The sequence below is a fragment of the Phalangium opilio genome, unplaced genomic scaffold, assembly GCF_054372755.1.
Source record: "Phalangium opilio isolate 3A_F unplaced genomic scaffold, DU_Popi_V2 ptg000041l_1, whole genome shotgun sequence".
NCBI classification, from domain to species: domain Eukaryota; kingdom Metazoa; phylum Arthropoda; class Arachnida; order Opiliones; family Phalangiidae; genus Phalangium; species Phalangium opilio.
The window spans coordinates 8,868,768-8,879,508 of NW_028324165.1; the positions used below are offsets into that span (position 1 = coordinate 8,868,768).

At 41.7% G+C, this 10,741-nt stretch overlaps 3 protein-coding genes across 3 annotated transcripts; 1 reads left to right on the plus strand and 2 right to left on the minus strand.

The window, feature by feature from the left end:
• The first annotated feature begins 2,177 nt into the window (after positions 1–2,177).
• LOC149679797 (uncharacterized protein F54H12.2-like) lies at positions 2,178–3,482 on the plus strand. Its single transcript, XM_089835699.1, has one exon. The coding sequence runs from the start codon at positions 2,178–2,180 to the stop codon at positions 3,480–3,482; it is 1,305 nt and encodes a 434-aa protein (XP_089691825.1).
• LOC149679798 (uncharacterized) lies at positions 2,241–7,129 on the minus strand. The gene is made up of 2 exons (XM_089835636.1): positions 6,903–7,129; positions 2,241–6,790 (listed from the first exon to the last, which is right to left on the minus strand). The coding sequence occupies exons 1-2, from the start codon at positions 7,092–7,094 to the stop codon at positions 4,337–4,339; spliced, it is 2,646 nt and encodes an 881-aa protein (XP_089691762.1). The 5' UTR covers positions 7,095–7,129; the 3' UTR covers positions 2,241–4,336.
• A 2,195-nt stretch (positions 7,130–9,324) lies between these two features.
• LOC149679799 (uncharacterized) lies at positions 9,325–10,216 on the minus strand. Its single transcript, XM_089835638.1, has 2 exons — positions 10,088–10,216; positions 9,325–10,003 (listed from the first exon to the last, which is right to left on the minus strand). Coding segments are annotated over exons 1-2 (681 nt in total). The 5' UTR covers positions 10,090–10,216.
• Between the last annotated feature and the right edge of the window lie 525 nt (positions 10,217–10,741).

Genomic DNA, 10,741 nt, shown 5'->3' on the forward strand with positions numbered 1-10,741 from the left:
AAGGGTTCAGATACCTTCTATGTTGCATTGACGTTTTCAGTAAATACGCCTTTGTGGTGGCAACCAAGGACAAGAAAGGACCAACCATCCTTAGGGCTTTTAAGGCTATTCTAGATTCTGGTCGATCGCCAAAGCGAGTGCAAAGTGACCACGGTAATGAGTTCATATGCAGGGATGTTCAGAGAGAGTTGAAAAGAAGGGGGATTGAGTTCTTTGCCCCGGATTCCGAACAGAAAGCTACGATAGTTGAAAGGTTCAACAGAACTCTAAAAAGTCGCATGTACCGGTATTTCACGGAAAACAATACCTATAAGTACATTGACGCTCTTAAAGAGATGGTTCAAGCTTATAATAACAATTATCATCGATCCATAAAGTGTAAACCTGTCGAGGTCACGCCCGAAACATCCAGACGGGTATGGGAAAACCTTTACGGCGATATAGACTTCTCTCCACCATTAAAGTATCCTTTCGATATTGGTGACGTAGTTCGGATAAGTAAACATAAGAATATTTTCGAGAAGGGTTACTTGCCCACGTGGTCGGAAGAACTTTTCAAAGTGGTGGAGAGATTACCCCGCAGTCCACCGGTGTATAAGATCCAGGATTTGAATTCGGAACCAATTACCGGTATTTTTTACAAGGAACAATTACAGAAAGTGGGTAAAGACCTAAATTCTAGCGTGTTTAAAATAGAAAAGATCTTGAGGAAACGTCGCAGACCCGACGGGACGCTGGAGAAGCTAGTACGTTGGAAAGGATACTCTCCGTCTTTTGACAGTTGGGTTCGGGAAATAGATATAGTATGAGCTTTTACATCACTTTACCTTCCGACTCGTCGATGAGGTATTTTCCCGACAATACGAGAAGTAAATTTAGGACTTATCTTCCCGAACCAGTGAAATTGGAAGGATTTTACGAAGTAGGCTTAGCGGAAATTTCATATCCACACACTTGGAATAACATGAACGTCACGTGCACGTCCACGCTCACCGGTATTGGGAAGTATCTGTCCTATTCTAGAATGGTGGAATTACCCGCAGGGTATTATGGAAATATAGAGGACCTCCTAGAGCAACTTAATTACGAGGAGGATGACGTTTCGGATATGACTATTCTTAAAAACCGCGTTGCCGATGATGACGATATCATAGAGTCCCAAACCCCTTCGAATGCCAAGTATAGTTTCAGTTACATTCGACGTATACGCCGTGTGGAAATTTCCGTGGTAGATAATTACATGTTAACTATACCGGGACAACTCGCAGTTATGCTGGGATTTTCAAAAGACCCATCGAAAACCTCAACCTTTGTTCACTATAGAACAGCTGCGTACCCCGTGGACTTGGACGCGGGTCTCCATTCTCTCTTTGTTTATTCGGACATTGTCGAAAGTAGACCAGTTGGAGATGTGCATGTACCTTTGCTCAGAATCGTGAGCATACAGGGTAATGACGGAGAAACGGTAGACAAAGATTTTCCTAGACCTCACTACCTCCCCGTTGCTAGTAACACTTTCCAGTCAATTGAAGTTAACATTATGAGCGAGCTCGGTACTCCCATAGAGTTCACTAGAGGGAGAGTTCACGTTACGCTACATTTTAGACCACGTAGGATGTGGTCACCGTTATAAATTAGAAGGTAAACGGACTCGAATATCATTCACACTTGAAGTGTTAGATGAAGAACATCGTCAAATCAAATATGTCCTTTAACCAATCGGACTACGATCAACACTTTTTAAACCAGATCGGACATGGTGGAAAATTTGATTATTATAAACACTTTCATTCCCAAATTGGTAATTCTTTGGCAGTATACAGGGGATTGCCGGTACAACACGGCTATGGGTTAGGGAATTTTATAGCCTCTGCTTTTCGTCGGGCTATGCCTCTACTCAAAAGGGGTGCCACATACCTCGGAAAAAAGTTTTTGAACACAGGTGCGAAGGTCGTGAAGGACGTAGCTAGCGGGATTCCTGTAAAAGCATCTGTAAAATCTCATGGAAAAGCCGCGGCTAAAGACGTCGCCCTTAGTGCGGCGGAAGAAATCCGAAAAATGACGGGGAATGGTAATAAAAGGAAACGCAAGTCTAGATCACTCGTCAGTTCAGTCGTGACAAGGAAGAGGAAAGCAACATCCTTTAAACATCCAGATATTTTTTCCTAAAAAATATAATGACACATGTCCACCCTGGTTCGAATGGATCAATCAGTAGCGAAGTGGAACTTTTCGACGTACCTCTTACCAATACCAGTATTCTGAGTGGAGAATGGGTTGAATTCAGCCCAATATCCAACATTAATGAAAATTCGACAATCACGTTTACCGTGGTTGGAAGTTCCGACGGATACGTGGACCCGGCTAGAACTTTACTACATCTCCAAGTCAGGATTGTTAACCCGGCCGATGGGACCACAATTCCGGTTGCTGCTGATAAAGTGGGTCCGGTAAATAATTTCCTGCATAGTCTTTTCAGCGAAGTACACCTTTCGGCGCAAGAGAGATCGGTTACACCTTCACCGCAAAACTATCCGTACAAGGCCATGTTTCAAACGGCGGTGACATTCGGAGGACCGGCCAAAACTAGTTTTCTTACTAGTTCCATGTTTTACAAAGACACAGCTGGAAAATTTGACGAGTTGGATGAGAACGATGGATTTAAAACAAGGGCAGCCTTTGCTAGAAATGGAACAATCGATATGGTAGGAACTGTACACTTGGATCTTTGTCAACAACCTAGATATATTCCAAATATGACGGATTTGAAATTCAAATTCGTCAAAAGTCCGAATGAATTCTGCGTACACGCAGCCGGTGCGGTTAAATGGAAAGTAGTTTACGAGTTGGCATCTCTTTATGTTCGCAAAGTAAAATTACCCTCGGAAGTACTTGTAGCGCATGCCAAATGTCTGGAACTTGCAACTATGAAATACCCAATTATTCGCACGGAATGTAACTCTTTTTCAATTAACAGTGGTACCAAAATATGCGTTAGAGATAATTTATTCATGGGTCAACTACCTAAAAGAGTTCTTTTCGCTCTTGTAGACCAGAATGCTTATTTGGGTGAATACAAAAAGTCCCCGTTTAATTTCCAACATTTTGATTTAAATCATATTGCCTTGTACCTTGACGGAGCTAGCGTCCCTCATAAACCTCTTACCCCAAACTTTTCTGGTGGTCAATATATGAGATCTTATACTAATCTCTTTACTCAAACCTCTCAATGGTTATTGGACGAGGGAAATTACATTTCAAGGGAGGAATTCCCCAATGGGAATTGCATATTTGCTTTTGATTTAAGCGCCGACCTCAGTAGTTCAACTTCTCAATTTCAATTGATAAGGAACGGTAACTTGCGATTGGAATTAAAATTCGCCAAGGACTTGCCCAAGACTATCACAGTTCTATATTACTCTGAGTTTCAGAATTTAATCGAGATTGATAAGAATAGAACAGTTATTTACGATTACAATTAAAAAAATGGACACACTGCAAATAACTAAAATTATGCAAAAGGATAAATTCACCAAAGATCTGTTTCGAGGTGTTTTTGCCGCCGACCGGCTACCCCAGAAAGTAAATTTTTTCCCTTCACTCTATATTGTAAATACTGGCTCGTCAAAAACCGAAGGCATGCATTGGACTTGTATATATTTTTCAAGTCGGCAAAATACAGAGTTTTTCGACAGTTTTGGAAACCCTCCCGACATGTTTGAATTTAATGATTTCGTGGAACGTAATAGTCTTACTGTAACTTTTAATTCAAAGCAGTTTCAAGGAGATTTCTCCAATACTTGTGGTGGATATTGTATTTATTTTTCTTTGTTCAGATGTAGAGGTATTAAATTGTTTGATATTTGTTCAAAGTTTAAAACTGATAAAGATACGAATGATAAAATGATATCAGAATTTATGTATAAGAGATTTTCAATAAAGTTTTTTTAAAACAAATACAGAGTCTTGAATATTTTTACAGATAACCACGCGTCGCGCGCGGGGAAATATTTAAATCCCGCGCGCGGATTAATTCACTCACGCGCGCCGTCTCGCGGGGAGGTCCGGGCCCCTCTCCCCTCCTCGTACATGAAAAATTTAAAGAGTAGGAAAAATTTGAATAAGAATACTTTAACATAATATATTTATTTTCAGCAACATTTTAAAAAAAATTTTAAAAAAGAAAAAAAAATTAACATACACAAATTTACACGAAACATATTTTTAAAAAAGTTATTCAATTCTAAGTTATTTACAGTTCTAAGATATTTAAGTTACACAATTCAAAAATAATTCAAGCGAGAAACCGGGCTATGCCACGGAGTAAAACTCGCTTTTATAGGCCCCTAATTTTAAAATGCCCTAGTGAGTAAGTTGACACACCGTCGATGATGTATCGCTTATCATCGCACGGGTTCAGGGCGAGCTTTCTCTGAGTAACCGAGAACAGTTCGTGCTTCTGACTTACAATCCTCTTCATTTCTTCCGCGGTGAGATTGCGTTGCAGTAGGGACTCCTTGTAGTCGGCGTGACGTATCTTCTTCTTTACCACACGACGACAAACCCCCTTCGCCGTTTTCTTCTCCCCCTTCGACGACAGGATGGAGTACATCTTCGGACGTAGCCCGCAGAACTCCTGGATTTGTACTCCATTGAGTTCATCTTTAAACTTCCCCAGAACCTTCTTGTTCTCCTCGCTAAAGAGTGGATGGTCCCTGGGGTAGTCGGAGAAGTCGTACATCTCTTTGTTCTCGGCAAAGTCTCGAGGGAGGTCGTCGGTGAAGATATGATACGTCAAGGAATCGGTATCCGTGAAAAGAAGTTTGGCTGCCTCGCCATATTTAGCACGGACTGTGTTATAATGAAAATCATACATAACCAGTTTCGACAAGTCTAAAATGGTGAAGCCCGTGTAAATGGGTCGGTCTAAAGTCAGGGATTTCTTCAGTCGGTGAATTCCAACTAGGTCATTCTTGAAGATGGTGAACCTTTCGAACGTCGGAGAATTCGCCTTCTTGATAGCCCTCTCCCGGGTCTGAACAAGATCAAAGTTTATTCGGTTCCTCAGGTTCTCCATTGTTTTTCCAAACACGGAGTTGTTGCAAAGTTTGAAAAAGTCCTTCTCAAACGTGTTTGCAGCCATCTTCCTCTTCTCTGTGTTAAACTCGATAAAGGGTTTTAACCAGGCCCCTTGTTCAAACGTGAGGATACGGTGAACTTTCACTAATTTCATACCCTTAGCGAGGTAGAACTTAAGATTCCGGTAATGAAGCACGTATTTTTCTCTGTTATAAAGCGTGGGAACTAATTTGGGATGACTGTCTTTAATCTTAAGTTTTAGTTTGTTCAGTTGATCTATTGAATATGGAGATAGTTCGCCGGCGGTAATAACACGCCTTTCAGGGGCGAGCGGAAGACAATTATGTTCTTCGTGTAAACTTTCCGGATATTCAAGATCTACCTCTAGAATGAAACCCTGAGGGTCATCGTCGGGGTGATTAAGAACAACTTCTCTCGTGAAATCCTGACATGGCTGCAACCATCGGAAACCCCTCATAGGTAAATGATGACACATTACTGTTCCATAAAGATTGTTACAGTCGAGGTAGGTGATGTAGGAGCTAGGTTTTGAGGCGTCGTAGGTTTCGGGAAGATGTTTGTTATTTGCCTCGGCCAACCTGTGGGTTATCAGAGAAACTCCTCCCCTGATACCCTTCTCGATAAAAAGGTGCATATCAGGGTCTGTTAAAAGTTCAAGTTTAACCCCCGTCATACGTAAGGCGCTCTGCCAAGCAAAACCGGGACCGGTAAAGGCATGAGCGCAGTCTAATTTATAGTATTCTAGGCACATGGCTCTAAAATTTTCGAATACGTCCGCCAAGAGCAAAACGTCTGTCTTTACGTATAGATCATGGTACTCGCCGAGGTTAGCGACTCGGAACTTTTCCCAAACTGTTTGAGCCTGAGAATAATCCTCGTCACTAACCTTTTCATCGGTCAGAGAGTTGAAAAAGGCCTCCTTGGGTGGTAATTCGGTCTCGTTGAACTTCTCTTTGCAGTCGAAATAATCGTACGGGTAAACTTGCTTCCTCAGTAAATGCTCCACTTCGTCAGGCTTGAAGACAGAGTTTAGGCATTTAAACTTGTCCGCACCTCCCTTGGCCAAGTTGGAGACGAGGGACTCGAGCGAGGCTGGCATAAACCTGATTGAGTCTAGAAACCGTAGATTTCCCAAGGAAAATGAAATGTAGGTTTCGGAATTGGTCGGGATACATCTAATTTGCTCTCTCTTAAAAAGCCCGATTTTGTCCATGATGAGATGAGCATCATAGCGGGAGAGGTTGTGCATAAACACCGGAACGAATTTCAACGTCTTCAACTTCAAGTTACAGGAACTATGAGCCGCTCCCCTGTAGGCTCCGTCCGTGTGGTCGTGGTCTCGAACTTTGCAGTCATCAGGGGTGAACGACTTCCCGCAAAGATAACATAATTGAGCGGAAGAAAATTCCGCCATCTCGGAGTTAGATAGGTTCATGGGTACGATGGCTTTAATTTTCTCCTGGATGATAGAATCCTCAAGAAGAAGGTTCTGCAAAAACCTTTCCGCGGCATCCATCCCTCGGTACGTCACAGGTTTTGAAACTGAGCCATCTTGTCCCACGATGACGTAACTGAACCCGCAGGCAATGTGCTGCGAAGTTTTTGTGGTAGAAGAGAGGTTAACGTCAGGATCGCATCGGTGTATTTTGCTTAAGATCGACTCGAAATCAGCATAGATAACGAATTTAACCTAGAGGAATAGAAATAGCAAACATTAATATCACGCAGACTTGGGTTTTACATCGTATGCTCTAACACGTGTTTAATCTGTTTCTTAGGTGAAAAAAATAAAACGAACTTACTTTTTGTTGCCAGGCGATGTTTTTAAACTCCAGGATAGGTTCTTTTACTGGCATTTCGATTTTTTGCGGCCCATGTATGCTGCACTCTTTAACGTGTTCTCTGTGGTTTCGTTCGGCGTTAGTACCGGAGAATCGGTGAAGACAATAGCGGCAATAGAAGGCTGTACTGTGATGTGTGGTTAACGAAGACATAAGGCGGCTCAAACTACGTATTAAACAGAAATGCTTCTTTCCCCCCTGGTTAAGTAACATCAAATCTATTTGACGGGCTTTATCAACCCTGTTTGAACTAATATAGAGGGGGAAAACCTCATTTTCATAGCCGAAGATATTAACGGATAAATCATTTAACTGCTCAAACTTTTCCAACACCCTTGCATTTACTTCTACGGGGAATTTAAGCCCTGTCAAGTCTAACTCGTTTTGGAATGGTAGATACTTCTCAACACGATAAGGGTTATTGACTCTGTTAACAGGATGTAAATGGGCTAAAATCGACCAGAGGAAGCACTTATTGTCCGAATTTTTTATATTAAGAAGTGCTAATTTAGAGGCTAGGTATTTAGGGGTTTCGAAATAAGTCCCCCCACGTAATGGTATGTATGCTATAATATTAACTTGAAGGAACATAATTCTATCTAGTACCCAACCACTGCCTTGCGCTTCGTATTCCTCAATTAAACGTTTTAAAGTTAAAACCCCTAAATCTATTTGTCCCGGAATAACGTCAGGGGTTAGAATGGAGAGATTTCGGGTCCTATGATAAATTAAACATTCCACATCCTGTTCGGAATTCCCCAATTCCCGCGTGTAACGTACCCGAACAGTTAAATACCATTTTATCCCTTTTTCCTGAGCTAATTTATCTTTAAGATACTTTTCTATAGCCGCCCTATGTCTGTTAACATAAAGGTCTACATCGGTTTCCACTGCTGCTGGTGTAAATCTAGCGCAGAAGATCGCATTATGTAATACGTCCAACTCCTCCAGTTGATCTAGTATGGGTGCGTCAAGTGGGGCGGTGATGGGTTGTGGATTGTCCACTTCCACCGTATCCATAAAGTCGTGGAGATCCTGGTTCTCTTGGCTTGTTAGGTCATCCAGGGAGTCGGGATCTTGATAGTGTTCCGGCATATGGGCGTTCAACTCGCCGTGGCCGTTGAACTGCTTATCGCAGATATGGCATGAGAGTACCGGCGGCGGAGGGTTGTCCGGCGTGGTGGTGGTTGCAGGTTCCTTCGGCTGGGGTTTCTTCAATGTTACGTCGTATCGCTCCATGAGAGCTTGTAGCGCTTTGGTCTCCCGCTTGTTCAAGTCAGCTAGAGTGGGCCGTGAAAAACTCGCCGACGCTCTAGAGTCGTCGACCGAAACGGGGCGGGGGTCTCGAACTGGGGCGGTCGAAGGACCGGCAACATCCGTGGGGTTTTCTATTTTACGTCTTTTAACACCGTGAAACTTAGCTTGGTGCAGTACTAAGTTTGCACGCCTCGTGTAAACTGCAGAGCAGTCATCGCAAGGGTATTTAATTCCCTCATGTTTTTCACGATTATGTCTCATGAGGGCCTTATTCTTTGAAAACTGACTCTTGCAAACGTTACACTCGAACATTCTTACAATTTAATTTAAATTTAACTTAAACTATCTCACAAGACTTGTAAAAGAAAGTAAAATCTCACCCTCTGCAAAATACTTTCATCCGGATAGTAGCTTAGGAGCGTCTCGGTCTGGAGTCAGGAATAAAGTACTATCTAATCTTTGAGGGGTCTTTTTATAGTCTAATCATGTTGACATTAGAAATGAATTAAACGCATAAGCGAGTGTAGTTCGAAAGTCGACTCGCCATTTTTCTGAAATTGATTTACTTCTTTATTTGAACTTGCTCGACCAGGAAATTTACCCGCCTGATTTGGAAATAGGTTTTATCCTTGGTATATGTTTTGAAATTTTTGTGTTTAGGAAATGTATTTTCCATCTTTATTATTTACAGTCAATCCATACTTTTAAAAAAGTTCAAACATTTGTTCATATCCTCCGGGGGAATTTGTAGGGGAAATATCATTGTCATATTTTTTATTTGCTGTCATACAATTAATTTCAAATATTCGTTCAGTTTATATGTGAAGGAGTGATAAAATCGATCTTTTATAATTTCAAATCATGTTTGCTTCTATTATCAGTTAACTGGTCGGAATAAAGTTTTTGAGTTTAATTCCATTACCCTTTTAGATAGAGTATTATGATAAGAGAGATTTTACGCAAAGTTTAATTCCCCTATCATTTCAGATGGAGTATTATGATAAGAGTGATTTTATGTTCTTTTAAAAATTAAACTATAATATTTTATGGGTGTTATAAGGATTAAGATAGGCCTACCAACAATTAGAAACACATTAAGTCAATTCAATCAATTTTTATTCATATTTTATAAATTTTGTTTAGCATTTAAAACATTTCTTGTAAGTATCTGCCTACAGAATGAAGGGCTTAAAAATGTTTTATAGTTAAAGGAGTTAACAATTAACTCTAAATTTAATTTGGACACGGCGTTACAATAATGCATGTCCACTCGGTCCTTCCATTCCTCCATGATACAGTCATGTTCCAGTTGCGAGGGGTGGTCGATAAGACATCCATTACAGCTGCCAGCGATGAGATTGGTCAGCTGCTGGGTGACCGTTTCCCTGATGAGTGCGTCCACCCTTTTTGCCTCGGCGATGAACGTTATTATTTGGACGTGTACTCCCAGCAATTTTTCCCATAAATATGGACCTATGGCGAATCCCGTCTTGGTCGGGTAGAGGTTTGCGTAGTCCACCCCCTTACCCCGTACCATCTGTCTGATGTTCAGCATTTTCCTCTCCTGATAGGTAACGAGTTGAATGCGCCTCTCCTCCGATCCATCGAAGAAGTGGGTGCTGGGTTCGACATCATCCCTCTCGAAGAAATTGTTGACCACATCACGCATATTGTAAAGTTGAAGGTATTCGGCTTCACTCAGCGAGATCCCAGTGGACTCGTCGGTCATTCCGAGTCTAACCTTGCAGTCCGGTGTAATGCTGCATGATTTGGTGTGGGAAAGCTCGAACATGTGGGTGTTATCCCTGAAGAGATACATTAAATATGTTAAGAGGGTAATGGGTTTAACTATAACACTAAGATTTAAAGTAAAAATGAATTGTACTTACATTTTTCAAATGTCCTGAAAAGTCGCAAAGTTGTCAATATACGTCGTCTTGGAGAAAGGCTTGGAGAGTTGTACCTTATCTTTAAACCTATCCCGTCTTTTATACCATCCTATCACACGTCCTATCATGTATATTTCATCACCGACCACAACGCCAAAAGTTAACATGACGCCTGATTTTCTTAATTTCCCCAGCCACGTCATGGAATTATCCCTGAAAATTTCCACCCCATTCACAAAGTCAACATGGTGTCAAGCTTTCCCCTGGTTTTCCACGCCGAAAGTGAAAATTTCCACGCCATTCACAAAGTCAACATGGTGTCAAGCTTTCCCCTGGTTTTCCCCACCGAAAAATCTGGCGTGAGGACGCCATCTTGGTGTCCGGCGCCAATTTGGGTGTCAGGCGCCAATTTGGGTGTGAGGACGCCATCTTGGTGTCAGGCGTCAACGGGGTGTCAGGCGTCAACGGGGTGTCACTGTCGCGAAAGGAACATTTGTATACTACTTCTGGTAGAACCAGAGTTCCGAGCCTCCAAATTTTAGTTTAATGCATTTCCTATGGAGGGGTTTGTTTCTTTACGTTTTGCTTAAGTACTCGGCCCCAGTTTGTCTTAGCTCAATGTTTTTAGTATGGTTAGATGGGGGACAAATTGGG